Below are 25,140 nucleotides of genomic sequence, written 5' to 3'. Positions count from 1 at the left end.
TACCCGTAGCAAAAGCGAAAACAAAATATCTATCCCTGCCTGTGTTGTGGGCAGAATTTTGTTAGTAGGAAATTGCTAGATGGAAAAATAAGATGATAAATAAAAAAGTGGGAGTGGCAGAAAAGCATCTAAAAAAATAGTTAGATTTTATTGCCACTTTTGTAAGCTATTATATTGTAAATGCTGATCAGTTTAATGCTGGAATAAATATCCAAAAAAGGCAGTTATATGGGTTTATATGACAAATACTCAGTGTTTTCTTTCCCAGCTGTTACACTGCAGTAATGGAAAATGCTCATGATCTTTAGTAAAATATTAATAAATGCATTCTGATCTTTAAACTTAGGTTTGGCACTCTGTCTTTTAGCAAAGAAGCTGCATTACTTAGGAATGCAATCCTAATGTCAGTTAAACATAGTATGGGCATCGTGGGATTTAGATGCCTGTTATAAACAGAGTTGAAAACCCAGAGCAAAGGTTTACAACGTGAATATACTGCAGTGATACTTGTGATACTGTGAGAATTTAATTTCTCCACAAGATACTTGTAAAGTTAGTGCTTGTGTCTCGTTAAAGCTTGTCAGGTACAAGTATTTAAAATAAATGTTTTGTATTTTCCACATCACCTAAAGTGTAAGCAGAAATATCAAATATTTCTGACCCCATACAAAGGAAGACTATACACAGTGCAGCAGCCTTTCTTTCCTCCCTTACGTGTTGAGAGTGCACTCTGCAAGATTCGTGCTGCTTCAAAATGCTCTAGAATGCCAAAATGCTTAAAAAAATTTGTCTTCATCTTGGCAGGAAATTCCTTGTGAAGGAGATACTACTTTTCTTTATCCTTAAACTTAAGTCTGTGGTTTACATCCTCCAGGAACTTGTGCATCACATTCCCTCCCTCTGCCCCAGCTATTCCCATGGCTTCTCAGCCTCTACTCCCTTGGAAAAGGGGAAGCTTGCTATGTAGCATTCTCTTTCTGAGCACATAAACAAGTACAGAGGTGGAACACATTATTTGTTACATGATTTCTTTTTTCAAGGGTCCAGTGAACAATAATTTTAACTGTCCAGGCAAAGGAGCATATCTCTTCAAGATAATATTCAAATAACATTCAAAACCTATTTGAGGTACTACTCTTGAGTACCTATCCACTTGATATGGCTGGAATTTGATTTTGGTTCATTTTTAGCTTTTCTGCCTCAGTTCACTAGCCAGTTGCTCTGCTCTTTCACCTCAGAAACAGCTGAACTGTGTTATTTTCTGCTTGGAGCTGTTATTCACAGAACTAGTATGCAACACAGCAAGTTGGAGACATCCTGTTAGGTAGCTCCATTTTTGAAATGAACGTAATTTCTTAATATGACAAAAAAAAACAGGTGTAAAATTTCCATTTTACATATTTAAAAAAACAGCACATGTGGAATTCATATGTTATTTGTTAACATTTTGGTGGGAAATTATACTTGAAGGACCTTTGTGGTGGTACAGCCCCTACACTTCAAGTAAGCCTTAGGTCTCTGGGCAGCTGAAGTGTTGAGACAAAGATGTTTATCAATAACAATTGGTTTTAGTTTGGGTTCTCAACAAAGTGAATCTGAGATGACTCTGTTGCTACTTTTCTTTGGCTCCTGTTTGGGAGCTCCTCTAGACCAAGATGTGTTCTGTGCTCATTTTGCCTGGGGACTGAAGCCCAAAGCCTCCCAGCACTGAATCATAACTTGCCACACCTTGAGCTAAGAACTGGATGCCTGTACAGTTCCTTCCCTTCTGTGGTGGCAGTGGGAGGAAGGTGTGCTTGTGGTTATGGGTGATTGCTGACACCAGTGCACTTTCATGCTGCCTCGCTGCCATGCAGGTCAGGGCCTTGAAGGGAGCAGGTAAGTAATGCTTCCATCCTGGCATCTCACATACACGTGCAGCACTAACTGGTACTTCAGAAGGCCTGATGGATTTCTTATAGACATATTGTAGGTTTCTTATAGACATATTGTAGAACAAAATGTCTATATTGTACAATAGGGACATATTGTAGAACACAAGTGAAATATCCTGAAAAAAAAAGAAAATGTAAAATTATAAAATGGAACCTTAAGTCGGTAACAATGGACATCTAACCTTAATGTTCGAAATCAATTTAAAACAAAATACTAGAAAATAACACAGGAAGTTTTTACTTCTTTATTAACACAGGGCAGCCTCATTAAACAATGCTGCAAAACAAAGTATGTCATTCCCAGCCCTCCAATAGGTGCTAGTGCAGCAAACCAGTGAAACTAGAAATTGAATCTCGATGGCCAAATCAAGGTAATAAACATGTATGTTTCCTTAATTGTGCATCAGAGAGTAATATATAGCAGGAGTGTTGGTTGAAACACAGAAACAACAAACAAAAAATTTCTCCTAAAATCTAAAATACTGCTGGAAAACTCCATGAAATTGGCATGTCAACATGTTCTATAGGCTATACTGACGGATTACAGAAAAATTATTTGCATAAGAACCTACCAAACTTCAATGGATTTGTAGTAGAGAGAAAGCACTTTATCAGTAAGAGAACTGTCCATTCCATTACAAATAGTTTTGCTCTATTGGCTGTGTTTTCCTTATTTCTTATGGATTTTTTGATCCTCATGTTTTTCTATAGGTTTTCCTCTGTTCTTTCCTCCATGATCCTTTATTCTGTCTGCATCTCTCTTTGTCTTTCACATAATAAAGAACAGCAAAATAAATTAGAAAAAATAGGAAAACTGCAATCTGAGGAGTGGAGACAAGCTCTGATCTTTCAGACTTCGGTAAGAATACTGTGATGTTAACGTCATTGTAGCCAGCGCAGTTATACAGGTTGTGAAGTGAAGAAATGTGGGTGATTCTAGGTACCCTGCCTGGAATAAGTCCAGGAAGATTACCCTGTGGTTCATGCAATGCACAATGTCTGTATTTACCCAATGAGAGAAAGACCTGAGGACCTTGCACAAAAAGTCACAAAAAAGCAGCAGAAGAATTACAGTTAAAATATATTTAATTTGCCTCAATAATTAAGCCCTGCAATTGTGCCTTGAATTAGAGGCTGGCAATTGATACATCTGATAAAGTTTTCTGAATTGTTCTTTGTTAACCTTTTCCTGGATTTCCATTTTTCAGTATCTCTTAAACTGTTTAATCCCTGTCTGAAACACCTGCCACAGAAATTGGTGAATTTCAGTGGAATTTGCAAGCATTGCAAGCTAAGCATCTATTTCATCTATTTCTGGAAGTGCCAGTCTGTAACCAGCACTTAGGCACAAAAATATCCAAAACTGAAACAGAGTTTCAAAAAACTGGATGTTATTATTTTTGTTCTGTTTGAATATTCAACTTTGGTATTGTTATAAAAGGCTGCAATTCAACAGCTAATGTACTTGAACCTGTATAATGCATAGCTTGAAACATGCTAAATCTTTCTAAATGTATCCGTTCTAACTGGAGGAGCAGCACTGACCAAGGCTTCTACTATTTTAAATGTTTTACCTATAAGGATGTGTCTTTTTTAAAATTGTTTATCACTAGTGAGGATTTGGAAATGTAGCATTATAAATGTTTTCTTTTCCTTGGTGTCATGATCAATACCTCAATGATCCTCTGATTTTCACTGTGTCCATTATTAAAACAATAAGCTACATTTTAATGACTTGAGAAGTTTCTTTATAAAGGAGCTCACACTTCTACATCTCACTAGCCTTGCTATGATTTAGATATGTCAAAGCTGAATCTCCCATAAATGTTTTCAGCTTACTTTTTCACAGGGCCACATTTTCCCCTCAAACTGCCACCAGGGCCAAGGGGAAGATATTGCAGAATACATGGTGAGCATGGCAGTTCTCTCTGAGTTAATCTTGCATTCCTTCTCTCTGCTGCTCTCATTTATATGTGCTGACTTTTCCTGTGCAAAAGTAATCTGAAAAACACTCTGTGCAATTTGATTTCATTCACATGCTTAAAAGAAGTGTTGAATAAATGGAACGGAAGGATTTGAAAGAGCAATAGCTGTGGTAACTTCAGCAATTGCACTGGAGACAATAACAAGCATCTCAGATTGAACATTCAACAGGAAGCCAAAATCTGCTTCTGGATTTATTTAATCTTTAGTTTTGTTACACACATGGTGTACACTAACAACAGGCTAATGTAAGTCATTAAGTGCTTATTTGTTGTGATTAACAAGATTAATTTCCCTTAATACCACACGTGCAAGCTCAATATTTTACAAAAGCTCTCATCTTTACTTAGCTTCATCATTTTAGTGAAAAGGGAAGCCTGTGTTTTTAAGGACAATATAAATTCTTATATTTACCTAGCTTTCTCTGCTTTAAATGCATATCTGCTGTATTTTGCAGAAGAGTATTAGAAAGCACCTAAACAAGATACTCAGAGTGGTTTTGTAAGGTATTCTTAGAGCATTCAGTCTCTCTGGATGTGCTGATAATCTTTTCAAAGGTAAGATGCTTTTGTGTATTCAAATCTTTTTTAGAAGAGCAGATTTTGAAAGAGGTGGGCTATGAATAACTATATGAGCCTGTACCATTGTGTGCAAAATGACAGGCCAATCAGTGACATAAAAAAGGAAGGTGCTAATTTACAGTGCACATGGGCTAAATCAGCAATTCCAATTATTTTTAAACATGTTTTGTAGCAGAAACCATCTGTAGGCATTTAATCAAAAAGGAAGGTGCCTCTTGGTCCTGCTCTGCAAATACCGTGGAAGAGAACAATTGGGAAAGTAGCTGATTTCTCTTCTCCTTCAGAGCTGCTTTTTTTTGCAGGGCCCTACCTAAAACAGAATCAGTAGCTGTATGATGGCTATGAAAACACCCCTTCAGCCATCTATTTGGGTTGTACACATCTTAATATTTTTTTTTAGAAAAAGTACAAGGACATAACCTCAATGCTGCAGGACAAACCATTTTTGCTAATTACAAGTTCCTGTTATTACCTTCCCATGCACAGTTTTTAACCTTTCTGTAATCTCAAATGACCTCAGTTCTGTGATTATTGCATCTGAACACTTAGCTGCAAAAATCCAACATTAAAAAGCCAAGGTCATATTTTGGTTCAAAAATAAGAAAACATGCAAATCAGTATTTCAGTGACAGCAGTGACAGACCTTTTAGGTTTAATCCTATTCCTGCTGTATCCAGAAACCTGCTGTTGACTTCAACAGGAGTTGGCATGAGTGCTTAGCCCTGAATAAATATGAAAGGTAGTTGTCAGTGATTTTCAGCATGAAAATGATTTTGAAGACATTGTAAACAGAAGTGACAGGTGGCAAATACCCAGTCAGAAAACTCTGCAACTGAACTCTGCTAATGAAACACTTTTCTTTCTACAGACCTAGTTTTCAGACACTTCTCTGAGATCTGTGGAGTCCATGGAAACTTTTAGTACATTTTATTTATAATACTTTTATTTATAAAACTTGCTGTTCATTATAATTTAAAGCTGAGAACACAAAGGGAATATTTAACTATATGCACTGTCTTTAGACACTACAATCAATGTTTTATATTGCTCTACCATGCTCCAGTGTATTTGGGAAAATAATATTTATGCAAGCCTGTATGTCAGTTGTGTAAACTGTTACATCAACTTCAGCAAGAATACATGCAGGTACAAATCTCAGCAAGATAAGTGTCTTTCAAGAAGTAGAGGAAATTTTTTATCATCTCTGAAAGATGCTTCACAGTTAATCCAGAGCATGGTACTCAAATGAGAAGCTACTTCATGCTTTAGAAATTTGGAGTTGTTAAATACTTTGCTGTTTTATTTATTAAAAAAGAGATGCAGCAATGCTGGCTAAGTCATGAATGCTAGCTGAAGATTCACTAATGGTATGGGATAAAAGGTTACTAGATTTCACTTTAATCACAAAATAATTACTATTATTTTTTAGTTTATTTGCTCCTTAAAAGCATTTTTTGTCTATGAAATAAACAAAAATCAGATTTTGCAGACATGTAAAGTTAAAGGTCAAGTTAAATAGTAAAGTGCTATGCATTGCTAAATTTGAGAGATTGAGCTGTAAGTAGGCATTTGGAAGGAATCAGTAAGCACAACAATTAACAATGACTTCATGTTCTAGACCATCAGTGCTTCTCCTTTTGTGGATTCTAATTAAATTCCATTGGCTGTGGGCAACACTTTGATCTTTACATTTAACTCCTACAGACTGTCGTGACCACTGCATGTCCTCAGGATGAGTTTTAATTCTTAAAAAGAAGATATAAATTTATTTTTCATAGCTTTTCTCTTACAAGTTTTATGGAAGTATTGTAGTTTCAGGGACTGCAAATGTAGATTATGCTATATTTAAAAATATATTCCTTTAAAGTATGAGAATAATTTCCAGATGCATTGCACTGCTTGCCCTCACTGCAGCAGCTCCTCTCCTTCCAGTTCTTTCTCATCCGGGCACCCGGATCACTCGAGGTCTGTTATGTCAGTTCAGTATCGGGATTTCTCAAAAAAGCAAAACCAAAATGCAAGCCCAAACCCTGAATAATGCATCACGGTTACATACAGCAGGTCTCTAGTTTCTGTTGAGGTATCTTTATTGCTGCCTCAGTGCAAGTGGCTGTGAGCAGAGCAGCTCCAGCGCTCCTGCAGTGCAAGGGGCCGTGGCTCTCGGGGTGTCTCCGTCAGGGATTACTCAGCTGGGGCTCCAGCCCTGCTGCGGGCCGGGGGTGCGGATGTGTCACAGTCCAGGGCTCCTTCTCATCCTGAGCAGAGCACCAGGTGCTGTGAGCCTGCCTGCTGGGCTCGCTGGGGACTGTTTTCACAGAGGTTTTGACTCACAGGAAAATAATATTTTTCCCACGCTGCCTCCTCAGCATGCCTCCCTGTTATTTGGTCCTAGCATAGGAAAATATTTACCCTATGAAAGTACTTAATGTGATACTTAAAATGGCAAATATGTATTTTATCAGCAGCATTTGGGAATCGGTTCTTCCTTTAGCTACATGCCAAAACATGGGTGTAGTAATTAAGGTTCCCCCCGTGCTTTTAATTGAAACCAGAGATGTGGCTGCAATATGACTTTCACATCTGGAGTCTGGGGTTCTCCCAGGGGTATATTTGGATCCAGGGACTTGCTTCAGACCATTACAGGAAAATGAGTCAGTCGCAAAACCAGTATAAGAAATCTCAGTAACTTTAAAATGAGGGTTCTGCCCTGTATTCAAGAACATTAGTTTCAATATTAAGGTATAGTGTTTGGTGTTATTACACAAATGCTAATATTGTAAAGCAGCAGAAATGTCTGTCTCGTGACCTTAAAATAAGACATATTAGTAGTTTTGAAGTTGACATGTGTTCTGTGAAACTTGTTTTCAAGATAGATGACAAGATAGAAAAGTAGATAATTTTGTTTTTTTCTCAGAAAACAAAGGTAATTGTTTTCTTCATCTCCTGGCTTGGTAGCTGTCTAATGTTGCAAATCGCAATCTATTCAACTTGGAGCACAGAGGAAACATTTGATTGTGTTTCTCTGCCTCTTAAAACAATTTATACAGGAAAAAAAAAGGTAGAAAGGTGAGGAAATTCCACATTGTGTGGGGAGAAAGATTTCTTGTAAGCAAGGTCTAGATTTTTAACTTGCCTTAAGCAGTCATATAGTAATATAGGACAGTCACTGGGATGAGTTGCAACACTGAAATTGGATTTACTAAAATGTTTGGACTGTTAAAAAAAATGATTTATTGGTGTGATTTGTATTATTTTTAATAGCTGCTTTACTATATTTTACTTCGTTTGGTAATCACTGTAATTTCATTAATTCAGTAAATTCTGTGGTGTGCTATGGTATTTCCTTATTATCAAAGGTATGCTGTGACTTACAGAAAAATTTTGTCTCTCTTTGTATTAGAAATAGCCCTAAACAGAGGGTGAGAACACTGGAACTGGGCTTGCACAGCACACAATGGCAGTTTTAGTGCATTAAAGAAAAAATGGTAAAAGACTTAAAGGACTCTGAGGTAAAAATGGATCGGAACAAGGATTGACTTGAAAGAAAGGAGGGTGGAAATTTTGGCTGGACAAGAAGGGAAGTTAATGCCTGGCAAAGCATATTCATTTTGGGAACTGGAGTGGAGTTTGAGATTGCTGATTCTAGTAATTTCTTGGGCACCAGTAAATTATTGTGGAGTCCACTGTTCCATATCGTGTCTGATCCTGATCTGTAGAGAGGATAACAACCTTTTCATCTGTTTTTGCCTTTGCTCCGGTAGCAGAAATATGTGCTGTGAGAAAGCCTAGAATCTTTCAGGAAAGGAAAGTACCACTTTGTAAATGAAGTAAAGCCCATGTCTACAAAAGGTGGTAATGATTTAGGATTGAATGGTCACATTTATTCAGGGGTTTCTAGACCTCAGCTCCTTGGCTTTGCAATATCCAAACAAATTAATGCTTTGAAAGTGTGTGTACCCAGGACATGTTTAAACTAAAGGTGAAGCAAACAATGAAAGGTTAACTTATTTGTACAGGATTTAATAAGATAATAAATACTTGCTTTGACTTATTAAAATATGAGCTTAAATATTGATGTGGACTTGAGGTGCTTTCTTCTTAGTATTTTAGAAACAACCTCAGGATCCTTGGAAATGGACCAATCACCAGGGCTTTGATTTTGTTGCTACCTACAGCACTTGTAGTAGAAAAAATAATATGCAGATGTTGTGCTTAATATTACTAAGAAAAATTATAATATTTAGTTATTTTAGCTGTGTTTGTCAGCTGATAGACACAGCAGCTAAAATAGAAATGAGCTGCTACTCATGATAGGGAGGGTGCTGGATCCTTACGTGTCTCACTAGAAGCTGGTTGCATTTTGCCTGTGCATAAAAAGAACAGTTCCTGCCTTGCTCTCTTCAGAGGCACTGATTGGCAAGGGGCAAAAGGCAATGATTTCTGAACCCCACAGAGATTAGAGCTGAGTGGGAATAGCAAACCCCTTTCTTACATAAAGGCAGAAGTTAGCAGCTGCTTCTGTGGAGGCAAAGGCTTCCACACCACTCCTGCAAGTGCTGCAATCTCTGTCGTACTAGAGAAAGTCAGATTCAGTCAGTGATATCTTTTGACTCTGGCAAAATGGACTATTTTTTTAAATTATTGCTCAACATGCAGCAGTTCACCTAACAAAGTGATATGTATGATTTAAAATTTAAAAATGACATACCATCATACCATATTCTGTCTTATTCTGAGTGAAGGACTCTGCTTGTCATAAGATAAAAAGTATTTAATGTTGCTTTTAATTTTTGTGCCATATCCATAAATTAAGATTATAAACTACCTTTAGCTACTGTTGACAAGCAGTATTGCTTGATTTTTATAAATGGCTGTGTTAATATTAGGGAGGATTTTACTGTATGATTGATTCATTGATCTGTATTACATGACAATGTCAATAAATGTTGTAATAAAGGAAGTATTCAGTAGCAGATAGTAAACATAAACATAGAGGAATGTGTTTTTGACTTTGAGATATGTATAGATGTAAACTTAGAAATGTTTGTACAGAGCATTTTGAGCACTGTTAAGTTTTTCTGCAGCTATACTATGTAAAGTCATCTCCATTTTTCTGAGTGGCACAGTGCCATCTTGTACTCAGTCAGACACTAAATAAATTGGTTCCATGTAGTTTGATCTCACAGCAGATTATTTAATTTTAATTTTCAATTTGTTTCCCAAGGTAACTACAACATCAATTAATATGCCAGAGATGAAGAATTCACATTAGACACTGCTACTCCCCTGGGATGAGCTCTCTCAAACCATGTTTGGAGAGGAATCAAAAACAGAAAATATTTTAATGTTTCTTTTTGGGTTTTTTTGTTATGGTCAGAAAATGTCTAAAGACATGGCGAACAGTTGGAGGGCTGGTGTTCCTCATTCCTGAAACACATCTGCAGATGTTTGACTTAAACTGTGATGTGTGGTATCATGTTTTTCGTACCTTTTTAAGGTCCATCATACTGCTGAAATTGCTTCTGTAATCTCTGCACTGGGAATTCATTATCTTTCTCCTGTCAGTCCTTTAACATGTCTAATTACTATATGAGTGAGACAGATTTTCCTGTAATACAATAGACTTTTTTTCTGAACATTACTTAAATTAAGTGCAAGATGCACTTAGGGTACCAGATGCAAACTTGATGTTTTAATTAAAGAAGACAGAGGTTTTTTTCAGTATTTGAATCCTCTAAAGTGTAATGAATTTAGGTTTTCCTCTTTGTTTATTTAAAGATGTGATTTAAGAGGTTTTGTCATTGCAGAGGTCAGGAAGAGTTTTGAACTGACCACTGCTTGAAAATTGTTATACCTGTTAAATTGATAATGGTTTTGAACTGGGATCTCTCTTATCAAAGAGCCATACAGTTTGTTTCTGGGAAAACAAGAACTTCAGGATCCTTTGAAAATGGTTCTTCAGAAAACTCTCTCTATGTCTTCATTATTTGGACTTTAAAGATCTGGTATTGGTTTTGTACAACAGTGTTATTGCTAGAAACATCATGGATATCCACATTCTTACCAATCAATTATGATATGTTCATAAATAGCAATTGGCAGGAGCCCAAAGTAGTGTTGAGATCAAGGGCAAAGATTCCAGTCCCCACCAGGGCAGGACAAGGCTGAGTGTACGTGTCCTGCAGCACACAGGGTGGCTTCACAAAAAGAAGCTGCAGACGCAGTAGCTGCATGTCCAGCAGCTTTGTCAACTCAGGGATCTTCACATTAGTGTCCATTTTGCCCCTGACAGTGTCTTGTCCTATGACCATCTTCTGGGACATCTTCCCAATTGACAGCTTCTGGAGACTTTTCAGGTGTAAAACAATGGCATCACTTCCTTTTCTGAACTGATTCTACCTGCCTGGATATTTTTCCTATCACAATAAATGTGATATAGTTAAAATACTATATTATAGCATGGAAGTGAACCCCAAATACTTCCAGATTATTGTTTTCTAAAAATAGAGAAATAACTTAATCAGCAGGAAAAAATCCAAAGAAACTGAAAACTCATTGGTAATTGATGAAGGTCATTCACTTTCTTTGTTCTTAGGTTAGTGCAAATGTAGTACATATTTGTTGCTGTCTAATCTAGCCATTAATTCACTCTTACGTTCTTCACTCGGAAATTTTTTTAAGTCTGTTTAAGTAGCAGCATATGCATTTGCAGTGTTGCATTCCCTGGGAGATGTTTAAAATGTTTAATTCTACATTCTTGTCCAAAAATGTATTTCAGAGTCTTTTTTTTACTTTCAAACTGCTGATATACTTGACTTAAGAAATTTTAGTGGTTATTTTGTAAATTCAAAATTTACCTTGAAATTTAAGGCCTGAATCCAGCAAAGCATCTGAGTATAAATGTAAGACCCATCAGAGCCATAATTTTTTTAGGTTTGACAATTGTGCATGTATATATGTGTGTTTAACTTCGGTGCACACATCAGTCCAACTACATAAAATATGGTTCTTTTCTGCTTTTATTTCTTAGTGTAGTAATATTGGGTATGTAATGGCTTCTGAATAAAAATATCCATCTATGTATCCATAACAATGCTTACAGTATAAAGTATTATGTATATTTATGTATTTGGAGTATGGTTCTTGCTTGACATTTTTCACTGCCTTATTTGCTACCCAGTGTTATTCAGCAATAAAAACTGAAGTATTGCTGATGTCCATGCAGGAGAAACAAATGAGTTTCTGTGTAAAAACTGAAATCAGAAATATAAAATGCTATGTAAACATTCTTCAGCCTCTTGTTCTTAGCATTGTGTTTATTGATTCTTAAAATACGACATTAATTTTGATAGATGTCCCCTAGAGCCTGGCCTGACACCATCAGTATTACAGCATGCTTTAAAGGGGCTTTTCTGCCAAATATTTTTCTCAGCAGCAGGTCCAATCAAAGTAGCCTCTGTCTGTTTCTCCTTTTTTCCGTGCCATTTGTGCTGTGTCTGCAGCATTCCTCTGCTGTGCCATTCATTCCAGCTGTTTCAAAAGCAGCAGCTGATAACCTGTATCAGGGAATTAGTTATTTTTAACCCTGATACAGTTGCCGTGTGACCCCAAATGCCCTTAGGGTGTCTCAGGGGCAGAAACAAATGGTGTCATCCACAGGCTTATTAAAGCTGTAGTGCCTTTGAGAGAAGTAGTTTTTGTATCTCCAGAGAGAAAAATGTAATACTTAGCTGCTTCCAGAGTTGCCAGAAGCTCTCGAGGATTATTTTTTAAGAGTATTATATGAGGATGAGAGGATCTGATTCAATGAGATACAGTCAATAGAAAATTAAAGAAAGAGCCTTTTTCAGACTGCCTAACTGAAATAAATCATCTTCACTAAACCGTGTCCCTAAGTGCCACATCTACACATCTTTTAAATACCTCCAAGGATGATGATTCTACTGCTTCCCTGCGCAGCCTGCTCCAATTTTTGTGCACCCTTTCTTTGAAGAAATGTTTCTTAATATCTAGTCTAAACCTCCCTTGTTAAAACTGGAGGCTGATTCTTCTTTGACATTTGTTACTGGAGAGAAGAAACTGATCCTCAGCTTGCTACAGCCTCCTTTTAGAAGCAGTAAGGTCTTGGCTGAGCCTCCTTTTCTTCAGGATAAACACACCCAGCTTCCTCAGCTGCTTCTTATAAAACTTGTACCCCAGATCCTTCCCCAGATCCGTTACCCTTCTCTGGACATGCTCCAGCACCTCAGTGTCCTTCCCGTAGTGAGGAGCCCAGAACTGGATGCAGGGTTCAAGGTGTGATCTCACCAATGCTGAGTACACAGGGACAATCACTGCCTGGTCCTGCTGGCCACACCATTGCTGATCCAGGCCAGGATCCATTGGCCTTCTTGGCCACCTGGGCACAGCCTGGCTCATGTTCAGCTGCTGTTGACCAGCATGCCCAGCACCTGGTCCTTTTCTGCCAGGCGATTTTCCAGTCACTCTCCCTCAGACTGTAGCACTGCATGGGGCTCTTGTGACCCAAGGGCAGGGACAATCACTTTGCTTGTTGAACATCACATGATTGGCCTCAGTGCATAGATCCATCCTGTGCAGATCCCCCAGCATTCCCACCCATCTTTGTGCTGCCTGCAGACTGACTGAGGGTTCACTCAATCCCCTTGTCCAGGTCTGGCCCCAGTACTGAGCTGTGGGGAGCCCCACTAGTGACTGGCTGCCAACTGGATGTAACTCCATTCACCAGTACTCTCTGGGCTTAGTCATCCAGCCAGTTCTTTGCTTGGAAAAGGATATTCTTGTGAAAGCCATGAGCTGCCAGTTTCTCCAGAATGTTGTGGGAAATGGTGTCAAAGTCTTTAATTGAGTCTGGGTAGATTTTATCTCTTTCCTTCATTCACTAAGCAGGTCACCTTGTCATAGAAGGAGACCAGACTTGTCAGGCAGGTCCTGCCTTTCCTAAACCCATGCTGGCTGTGCCTGATCCCCTGGTTGTCCTGCATATGTTGTGTGATGGTACTCAAGATGATCTGCTCCATGACCTTCCCTGGCTGACTGAGCCTGACTGAAGTCAGGCTGCAAGGTGATATCCTCCCTCTGACTTCTTGTGGATGGACATTATCTTAACGGAACTCCTGTCAACTGGGACCTGCCCAATTAGCCAAGACTGCTGGTAAATGAAAGATGATTTGGTGAGCTCTTCTGCCAGTTGCCTTTAGACTTTTGGGTGAATCCCATTTGGCCCCATGGGCTTGTGTATCTTAAATTGTGTAGCTGGTCACTGACCATTTTCTCCTGGTTTATAGGAGCATCATTCTGCTCTCTGTCTCTGTCTTCCAGCCCAGGGTCTTGGTGTCCTGCGAGCAACTGCTCTCACTATTAAAGACTGAGGCAAAGAAGGCATTGAGTACCTCAGCCTTTTCCTTGTCCTTTGCCATTATATTTCCTCCTGCGTGCGGTAAAGGATGGACATTCTCCTTAGCCCTCCTTTTGTTGCTGATGTATTTGTAAAAACATTTTTGTGTTTTACAGCAGTAGTCAGATTAAGTTCTAGCTGGGCTTTGGCCCTGTAACAAATGGAACCACTATTAAAATTAAAAGCTTAATGTGTTGTTTGGAAAATACCACCTTCAAAAGCATAAAAATCCCTTAGTGTTTCCAAGCAACTGCAGTTGTGTGGTCAAATTCCCAAGATGTGAGTTGTCACCAGTCAGTTGTTTTTACAAGAGACTCTAACCTTTGGTCTTGGATGGTTTACTGTTTAAGTACACACACCAACTTAAGTCATATGTTTCTCTGTTACATAAAGGATATCTTGGACATCAAGTAAATTTAGATTTAAGTATTCATAACTAATCTGTTTCATGTCCCATATGAGATAGTTTTTAATAGTTACTTATAAAGAATCAAAAAGGTTTCCTCATTGGAATTCAACTTTCAGAAACCTCATCCATCAATGTGACCAAATCTGTGTCAGGTAAGACAAGTCCTCTGCCTTGATCACTTGAGTCTCAACTCGTACAAAACTTAACCATGCACTCAGCTTGAGTTACACAAAGCACTGAAGTCAGTAGATACTACATGCTTAAAATGGGACAAGAGTAAGTGCTTTCCTGAGCTAAGTCCTCAAAAAGCCATTATTTTAATGTACTTAAGATAAAACCAGCACATGGTCAGAATTTAAAAGAGAAAATAAATGTTTATAATTCTTTTTTTCTTTCTTGTTTTGTAGGGGCAGAAAATTTTTCCTGTGGTGATTTATAGCTACCAATAACCTTCCACAGCGGTTGCCTTATCAACTTATTATTCTGGCATCTTCTGCTCTTGTTAGTAAACACAGAGCTAAGTACTCCTAATCTCAAGAGAGAGACTTTGTACAGTATGTTCTGTACAAAACTGAAAGACTTGAAGATCACAGGAGAATGTCCTTTCTCCTTACTGACTCAAGGTCACATTACTGAGGAACATGACAAGGACTGCACAGAAAACAGCTCTAGAGCAGCTTTGCCCATCTGCAAAGAAGTCCATGAAAAAGATGGTCAAGGAAACCTTCCACAAAGGAAAACGAGCAGAAGTAGAGTGTACCTGCACACACTAACTGAAAGCATCTGCAAACTAATCTTCCCTGAGGTAAATAGGTACTAAATAAAACTTTAATAGCATTTAACTATAAATGTGAAAAAAAGCATTCTATGCCTGCCTTTAGATGTAAGCCCTTAGAAATTTGCTTTGACTTAAAAGTTTGTGTTCTTTTGTAGTTCTCCCTAGTTTAAATCCACTACCATTCCTTCTGGACATAATTTTGCCACAATCTGTGTCATAAACATCATTCCTTCCACTGTATTTCCCTTATTTTTGCCTTGCATTTGCACCCTTACACTGTTCTTTTTAATTGTTCTTTTTAAATCCATCTATTTCTGTACCATTTTTAACATAGAGATATAGTAATAGTAATTCTGCCTTGTTACCTAATTATGTAAATTATGTGGTCATCTCATCAGTTCACCTAACTGAATCCAAACTGCTAAGTGCATTAGTCATTATCACAAAAAAATTAAAATAGATGTTTCCATCTGCTGTGATACTAACCTCCTGCCATGCTATTTTTAAAACCATTACTGTTCGTATTTACCACAAAGATATTCTTATGTCTCTGCTCAACTTAACTGAAAACAGGCCTAGGCTTGCTTGAGTGGAGATGAATACCATGGTTTATCTCTGTAAAAAGAACATGAAAAATGCAGCTCTCTGACATCCAGCTCTTGGCCTTGTCTCAAATTCAGTGGGAGGTTTGAAGGAACTGACTGACATATCGGGACTGGAAATAGCAAATGGACAGTTCTGTACACTCATTTAATTACAATTCCATTACTTGGACATTTGGTGTATCTTACTTAAAGTGCTGGAGTTTTTTTAAATCTATTTGCAGATCTGGTTATGCAGATCTTTTTACCTCTGCTGCATTTATACAGATGGAATGCATCCCTTTAAACCTTTAAACTGATCTCTAAATTTATAAAGGAAAATACTCGTAACCCAAAAATGAACTGGCAAAGCACCCTTTTCAGGGTGTCATGATTGCTGCATTGCTTTTCTAGTATACAGTTATTCATGGGATTTTTAATAACTGGTATTTTTTTCCTCTTTAAAGAGTGGTATAAATGTATGCAGTTGCCTATTACATAATTATGATAGGCTAGTTCATCATCTGGGACAAAGCTTGGCAAAGCAAAGATATTATGACCATGTAGCCTAGGAACCACTGAAATTCAAGGTTATCATTGTTATTATTTACAATTATTCAAGTCATATGCATCAGAACTTTGTCCAAGTCTGTTCTCATGCTGATTTAGGTTCAAGCAAGCCCTAAGCATTTTCCTAATCCTATTTTTCCATAAAAGGGCCTTGCTTGTTTAGAAAAATATTTTCCATTGCTTAGAAAATTTACCTTACCTAAATGTCATTGAGTAACATCATCTTCCTTCCAACTGGAAGCTCCAAAATGGAGCTGCATCATGACCCCTGTTGAACTGTGAGCTTCTCATGCAGACAGTGAGCTGTGCTTGGAAGTCCAGGACAAAGTGCATTCAGATAACTTTTTGATTAAATTTGGGATATAATGTAGTGCATATTGTTTAATTTGCTTCTTTCTTTACAGAAATATGGAGAACATTGCTCATTTATAAGTAATGGATTGGATGGTGTTCCACTTACTGTATTGGTTTCTACACAGATGTAATTTATGTTGTGTTCATATACGTGTTCTATATATTCATATATAGATATGTATATATGCATCTAATTCACTTTAGATTTTTCATTGGAGAACATTTACAGAATATTTCTTTCTTTCATGTGATATTTTCTTTGGTTGTGCAAACGTTCCTTCTGGAAATACAAAAAGTAAAAGATGCAGTAAAAGCTGCTAGTTTCTTTAGGGAAAGAGAGCCAAAGAAAAGCCAGGCCACAGGAAGCCTCACAGCTGAATTCTGTCATGCCGGTGTAGTACTATTCTATGACCCTGTCTGTGTGGGAAGTTTGGGGTTTGAATATCAGAGACTACATACATATGACAGCTTTACTGGCCCTAACAATTTGAAATACACATATTTGGAAAATGTTCCATCTGTTCCAATTAGGAACTGCAAAAGGGATATGGAATCATGGGATTGAAGTATTTTAAGGCAAATATTCATTATGCTCTAAAGTTTCTTTTATTAGAGAATCCTTTAATAAAGGCTGTCTACAATGACTAGATTTTCATTTGGAGGATTTCGTGGCATACACAGCAAAAATTATTCTTTTCTTTAAAATAATTTTGTATTAATGGTACTTTGTGGTTTTTTGAGGGGTGGGATTTGTAATAATAGAGAGCTGTGTTAGTTATTTCTTAGCAGCACTGTCTTTACTGCCACCTGAAAACTTGGAGCTGAAGAGCATCCCTGTTTTTAAAATACACTACCACTGGTGCACATGAAGTGAGGGGCTTAATTACTGAGGGGCTTAACTTTTTAATTTTAATTACAGTGGTACCGGAGCTGAAGAGATGAACATAAAGTAAACCCCATAACAACAGAAGTGACATGCTGTTTCTAACAACAATACTGTCTTGAATAAAAGTTGTTAGTCCCAAGGATGGCAAAGAAATTCTGTGTATAAAAATGTTACCTCATGATTAAATTTTCAGCAATGACATATATACATATGACATACTTATTTTTTTCCCCAGTTTGAAAGGCTAAATCTTGCACTGCAGAGAACACTTGCAAAACACAGAATAAAAGAAACCAGGTATGTAAGTGTAATGGGTTTGTAACTACGCTGCAATAATGTTGTATCAGTGCAATAATGTTTTTCAGACAGGAATGGGGTGGTGACAGGGAATCAAGACTTCTGGAGTTTATATTCAATTATCTTGTCAAATTGGTGTGTAACATTTCAAGTAAAGTAAGCTAGTAATGATTTAGTTTATTTTAAAATATTCACAAAGTTGACTTAATGGACAAATTGTACAGGGAAGCAAAGCAGGCAAGGACTTTGGAGGAGCTCAGAGCCAGCTTGGCATTGATGGAGCAATAGATTGGTTGTATATGGATCTAGCCCAGTGTTTCTAAGATCCCGGGGAAAGATTCTGAAATATAATTAGTATTATACAAAATAATTTGGTTTCTGACACAGTGAACACTCTTACACTACAGATACTGACTTGGATGTTTTCCTGAGCTCACTTGGCTTCTGGTTTCTGTTTCTGAGGAACTCAGCTCAATTTTCAGCACTTCTTAGTATCCAATATTAATCATTTGAGACTTGTAGGGAGTTAGAATTTCTTTCCATCTCATGATACTCTGATGATTCTGTTTATTGAATGCATCTGAAAAAATAAGCCCATCAGTTTAAATCTGCTTTCTGAAGTGAAGAAAAATAATCAAGTTGGAAACTACACTGTTGCTCACCATGATAAGAATAGATAATTGCAGTGTATCTTTTAAATTATACTTGATATTTTTAAAGCACTTTACATACATTGACTGAACCAAAGATAGCAGGTCAGATGTGCTTTGCAATTGCTGACTGGCTTATTGCTATGAATGTTTTCCCATTCTTTAATTATGTGTTGCTTCCCTGGAGTATCAGTTGAAAAGAAAAAATTACTGTGATATTCTGAAGGAGGCAATAATGCCAATGTAAAACAAATCTAAGTGTCTGTGTTGTTTTTGCCTATAAATATACCTATAATATTCCAAGTGAAGAAATTCAGAAGGCATGTATCAGGCATTTATTGCTTATATGAAGATTAATCTAAGCTATAAGTCTTTCTCATAACTTGGAGTCAAACATTCAGTTTGACATTTATTGTCCTCAGAGAACTCAGAGGGCTGCAGTTTTGTGTCACATATCTTCATTACTAACAATGAACAAGTAATTTTGGAGTTAATAGTTGTTATTTGTTTTTCCTCTCAACACAAAAATATGTTCTGGCCTCTTTTGAATTAAATACACTATATAATAATTCCAAAAAATGCTTGAATACAAATGCCAATTATATTTTACAATATGTTAGGAAATTTAGTTTTGGCTTCAAGGTAAAAACACAAACCAAACAAAAAAACAGGACTGTTACAATGACAGGCAATAGCATTTGACTGAAATCCACAATTTGAGCTCAGACCACAAAACTTTTAATTTACCAGAAATGCATAGGATAATCTAAGATCCTACCAAGACCCCCTTTTGAATTAATTAAAAACTTATTATTTGATCAGCAGAACTGAGTCTATACACTTTAAAGACAAGGTAACTTCTATACTTATTGTCTTTACCACATTTATCTTGATAATTCAGGGGTTTTATTATATTTTTATGATCTTTGCAGAAAAACTGGTGATAGAGAAGATTTTGAAAAAATAATCACTGATCATGCTAATGCAGCAGGTAATTTAAGCTTGTTTAGTAATATATATATAAATAAATAGAGTATATATTATATATATATATAAAACATATATTTTATATAAATTAGTCTTGTTACTAATATTTTATTTCATATTCTGAGGACTGTTGTATGTCAGAAGAGAACTCTATATTTTTAATATGTAACTCTTGCTACATCTGTAATAGTAAATTAACATTTCCTGGAACTGAAATATGGTCTTCTGTACACTTAAACTGTTTAACTGGTCCAGGCACACAGCTGGTCTGTGAGAGACAATACTTTTTCAAAGGATTCCCAGTAACAGTTGGAGAAATGGAATATTTCCAACAGTCAGTTTGCATGCAGCTATCTGGGTAAAACAAATTTACTAGCAATGATGTGAGCCATTCAGTGCCAGTTGGCCTCAGTGCTCCAGAATATTCCCAGGGTTATTTAATGTACTGGATTACACATAGTACTTAGATCTGCCGATCCTATTTTATTTGTGTGTTAGTTTTTAAACTTATTTTACTCCTTTAGACCAAACTAAAGGAGTTGAGTTCAATCTTGTGCCAAAACTTGTATCCATTTTGTCTTACATCTCTACAAAGAACACTGAATCTTGGATCTTTCTAAACCACAACCAATCATCTCCCCATTTCCAGGCCTTGTTTCCTGGACTCCTAAATGAGAGTGCCTTCAGGTGTCAATGCTGTATCAGGGAAGGGTATTGATTGTTTGTTTTGGAAAAAAATGGGGAGGTTAGCCTGTGATTCAGGATGATGAGTGCAGCTCTGACTAAAATGTGGTTCTGTGCAGGTGTTCCCGTGGAGTCTCTGCGGGAATCTCTTGGTGAAGAGCTATTCAAAATATGCTATGAAGAGGATGAACACATATTAGGGGTTATTGGAGGCACCCTTAAGGACTTCTTGAATAGTTTCACTACTCTGCTGAAGCAGAGTAGCCACAGCCAAGAAGCAGGAAAAAAGGACAGACTTGAAGATGCCTCCATATTATGCCTGGAGAAAGATCAGGACTTCTTAAATGTTTATTATTTCTTTCCTAAGAAAATCACAAGTCTTATTCTACCTGGTATCATTAAAGCAGCAGCTCATATTTTGTATGAAACTGAGGTGGAAGTGATGCTCATGCCTCCTTGTTTCCATAATGACTGCACTGAGTTTGCTAATCAGCCTTATTTGCTGTATTCTATACAAGTCAAAAGTGCAAAACCATCCTTATCTCCATGTAAACCACAGTCTTCACTTGTGATTCCTGCCTCTGTGTTCTGTAAGACTTTCCCATTTCATTTTATGTTTGACAAGGATATGTCAGTTCTTCAAATTGGAAATGGGATAAGAAGACTTTTGACCAGGAGAGAATTCCAGGCTAAGCCAAATTTTGAAGAGTATTTTGAAATTCTTACCCCCAAAGTAAGCTGCACTTTTAGTGCAATAATGACCATGCTAAATATGCAGTTTACTGTACGAGTTAGAAGATGGGATAATACTGATATGAAACCATCCATGGTAAGAGACTTTTTATCACCATTACTTCTACCAGGAATTTTTTTTTCTTCAGATGGAGTTAAAATAGCCACAAAACATGGTGCATTTTGCATTATCTACCTCTGATACAACTGCATAATAATGATTTAATTAGGATAATCAAATGTAATTCAGATTCTGAAGCCAGTGTTCAGTCAAAACTCTGCTTTAGGACTTCTACAGAAGTAAAATCTGACTGCAAATTTGATTTATTTCAATAATTTGAAATACTGAGATAAAGCCATGCTGCTGAGAGTAAGGGCATCTTCAGCACAAAGACAGTGGCAGGAAAAGCTTTAACAAAATGCCTCTGAGTTATTTGGGAACAGTTCTAGGTTTGGGGAAAATAAACAGATGTTTTCTGTGCTCATTCAGCCTTTGGTGTTTTGGAATCTTTGATACTCTGATGTTTTCATCAGATACAATCACCAAAGGTTCCACTTAGTTTCAGCTGATGGGATTACAACTATCTCTGCTGAAGCTGGGTCTGTGACAAATGACCTGGGACAGTAAAAAACATCTCGTATCCAATGACTGTTTTTATTTGTTCCTGGTCCCAGATAAATTCCAGCTTCTCTACACCTGAAGCACTCCGGGATGAATTACCAACTCAGACTCAACACTCCAAAAACCTCAATGAGGAACAGTTAAGAAGTTTTACCCAGTTACTAACGTAGCTACTATTAAAAGCTGTAGCTACTTCATCTCAGATCCATTTCTGGACTAGAATGGTTACAAGGGGTAGTAGAGTTGGCTTTGATTCTGCATGTACTTGCATATGCAAATGTCTATTAGTAAGGAACAGATTTTATTAAACAAGTGGTCTTTCAGGGCCATGTTAAGCTAAGCTCTGTAGCACCTTTCACATTACAGAACTGAATACAGAAGGGACATAAAAGCACTTCACATAAAATATTTTTCCTTTTTAGACTATTAAAATTGGATATTCCTGCCATTTCTGCCTTTTATTTTAAATTTCAGTGAGTACTGAACATCCTGTGATAAAACTGAAGCAGATTTTCTCACTTTACCTTACGGGGAAAGTGGTGCATGAGCCAGTTATTAGTAGAAATTCAGAGGCCACTATAGTGGCACATTTTATCAATTGCTGATAATACGCAAATTTTTTTTTTTTAATTTTCTTTTCTCCCTAAGATAAACTGATACTCAGACATAATTAGGCGTTTATCCTTAAGTTGGTGTTCTCTTGTACCAGAAGACTAAATAAAAATGAACTTACTTGATGGCTCTGTGATTCAGCACCCCATGTTTTCTCTAAGCAACTAAATAAAAATGTAAGGACTATGGGCCAGTCTTGATTTTCTTACATTTTAGCAAAGTGTATTTTCTCTAAAATTTCTAACTTCTAGACCATTGCCTTGCATGTTTTGCATGAATTCTTGTTTCTTTAACTGTTTCAGGTAATGGATCTTAAAGGCCAAATGATCTATATTTTTGAATCCAGTGCCATTCTATTCTTGGGATCTCCCTGTGTGGACAGACTAGAAGATTTTACAGGACGTGGATTGTACCTGTCTGATATTCCCATTCACAATGCTTTAAGAGATGTTGTTCTGATAGGAGAGCAGGCCAGAGCCCAGGATGGACTGAAGAAGAGGTTAGGAAAGCTAAAAGCAACCCTTGAGCAGGCCCATCAAGCACTTGAAGAGGAGAAGAAGAAGACTGTAGATCTTCTGTTTTCAATTTTTCCTGGAGAGGTTGCTCAGCAGCTGTGGCAGGGACAAGTTGTACAAGCCAAGAAATTTAATAATGTCACAATGCTGTTTTCTGACATTGTTGGATTCACTGCCATCTGTTCCCAATGCTCACCTATGCAGGTTATCACCATGCTTAATGAGCTTTATACTCGCTTTGATTACCAATGTGGAGAGCTAGATGTCTACAAGGTACACCATTCATTGCTTTTCTTTGGGATTCTGGGGCAGGAAAGGAAATTAAGAATAAGTGGGACAGAAGATAACAGAAGTCCAAAAATTATTTTGCTATAAACCTTTTTCAAATGAAAGATAAAATAAATCACAAAACAAACAAAAACAGTGAACACAAACAACTGTTCATTCAGCCAAGAAAAAAAAACCATCAAAACCTAACAGTTAATTTTAAAAATTAATTTCAATGACAGTGCTGTGACTCTGGAGTAAACAGGTGTTTAATGTAGCTGGGGGTGCCTGACTGTAAATGAAAAATGAAAACTATTTTAGAATTATGCCCAGCAATAAATAAAAGTTGTGTAATTTTTCCTTTTGCATGATACTGCAAGATTTGTCCAGTACTTAAATAATTTTGCAGGAAAACTAAGACTTACTCAAGAATTATGTTTTACTACAATTCTTACTGAAAGAACTTAGGCAGTTCTTTTATATTTATCAAACAATCTAAGTGTAAGGAACAAATATGTCTGTTTTAGGTGGAGACCATTGGAGATGCCTACTGTGTTGCTGGAGGCTTGCACAAAGAAAGTGAAACACATGCTGTTCAAATAGCACTGATGGCCCTGAAGATGATGGAACTGTCAGACGAGGTGGTGTCTCCCCATGGAGAGCCAATCAAGGTCATATATTTTATGGTATTTTATTTGGTTAAACTGAGCTCCTTTGTTTGTTTAATTGCTTTCTGGGATTTTGTCTCAAGGAATTTTCACATCATTGCATTAACTTAGGGAATTTGGGGAATCAAGTGACTGTGGCTGGAGAAGCTGACCTTTTTAGATTTGTGGATGAGAGTTTTGTAGAGTGGTAAAGGTGAAATAGAGATCCGAAAATCAACTTAAAAGACAAATGCAGTGAAGTGAATAGGTGCAATCTGACATGCTGCAGTTCTTGTCTCAGTAGCAATAAAACTGTCAGTGGCATGGAATAGTCTCTTTTCTAAGGAAATGACTAATCCTCTTTCCAAATTAGACTGCAGGTCTTTTGACGCAGAAGCTATGAATATGAATGCCCAAAGACGTTCTGATTGTAGTAATCCACACAGCTTTGGAGGATTCCATTGCTGCTCTTGTTTCAGTCAGATACTGAACCACCATAAGATAATGGTGTTAATGCTGTCAAAGCAACTGTTAAATTCAGTGGTAATTATATTTATGGCTTCCTTTCAGTGAGAACTTACACATGTACTGAAATTTTCATATAGGATTATGTCTTACTGAGAAAGAAAAAGAAAGGTCTGTGTGTATGAAAAAATATGTGGACCTTCAATGTAGTTCAAATGGCCTGGAATAGCCATCCTATTATTTTTAATAGAGGTGTCTCAGTTCATTATGTCTTTCATTTCCTAATTTTTAACATTTATCTGTTCATTGTTCCTCCAGAAAGCTTAGTGGTTTTCGTTTTTTGGTTTTTTTTTTTAATTTTAAATTAAGGAATACTTGTATTCCAAGAAAAAGAAAATGGCTATTAAGAAGATTATATGCTCCACATTTATCACACAGAACAGCAGTATTGTATTATAAATAAATATTGTTCTTTTTGTATTTTGCAGTATCAAATTAAGTTACACTTAAAAAATCTGGAAACATTCTGACAATGTTATAATGGGTGTATAATTTACATGCAAATTCTAGTGCTACATTTTTTAAACTATTTTAAAATAAGGATAAAATGTAATATTGTGTAAGTACCTAACCAGAAGCTTCTTAGAAGGAAACTATATTTTTAATGAAAGCATGCATCTATTTTAATTAAATGCTTCATGAAAACATTGTATATTGTGCAAAGCAATACATTTGTCACACAATCTACTGTCATTTTTCATATCAATTGCCAAGAAAAAAAGGTGTGACTGCAAATGGCATACTTTGAATCAGACTTGCATTTTGATGAACATATTTCAGCCATCTTTTCAATGTGGGCGGATTTTGGTATTGTTGCAGGTTTTTCTACTTTTACACTCAAAGTTAGAAACTGCAACTTCTTCACACTGGTATGATACTCTCTTGGTACGTAAAGAGTAGTATGCAGAGTAGACATACAAGGTTCGTGGCATCATACCATTATTTAGTCAGAATGCTGTTCTGAAGAAAACACCTCTACATGTGTATAATGCACATGAGAAAAAGAACACAGCTCAGAAAAAAACCTAACAAAAAGAACCATAAGAAAACCAGCAGCAGCTAAGTAAGAGTCAAAGATCTGACTATGAGCTAAGTTCACAGCAGTTCACAT

General features: G+C 36.8%; 1 protein-coding gene across 2 annotated transcripts in view; it reads left to right on the top strand.

The window, feature by feature from the left end:
- GUCY1A1 (guanylate cyclase 1 soluble subunit alpha 1) overlaps positions 1–25,140 on the top strand; it is a 36,266-nt gene that overhangs the window by 7,903 nt on the left and 3,223 nt on the right. Inside the window, exons 1-7 of one of the 2 annotated variants that reach the window (XM_054291591.1) lie at positions 7,993–8,007; positions 14,730–15,127; positions 17,727–17,788; positions 19,371–19,429; positions 20,229–20,938; positions 22,378–22,863; positions 23,385–23,528. In XM_054291591.1, coding sequence (XP_054147566.1) covers positions 14,879–15,127; positions 17,727–17,788; positions 19,371–19,429; positions 20,229–20,938; positions 22,378–22,863; positions 23,385–23,528 — 1,710 coding nt within the window. In that variant the 5' untranslated portion in view covers positions 7,993–8,007; positions 14,730–14,878. Of the gene's footprint in view, positions 1–7,992; positions 8,008–14,729; positions 15,128–17,726; positions 17,789–19,370; positions 19,430–20,228; positions 20,939–22,377; positions 22,864–23,384; positions 23,529–25,140 lie in introns of those variants that run through there. The other variant, XM_054291582.1, reaches the window with a different exon arrangement.

Source organism: Melozone crissalis, unplaced genomic scaffold, assembly GCF_028551555.1.
Source record: "Melozone crissalis strain CALT ecotype California unplaced genomic scaffold, PUWL_Pcris_2 ptg000006l_1, whole genome shotgun sequence".
NCBI lineage: Eukaryota > Metazoa > Chordata > Aves > Passeriformes > Passerellidae > Melozone > Melozone crissalis.
This window is presented reverse-complemented; position numbering and strand designations above follow the sequence as displayed.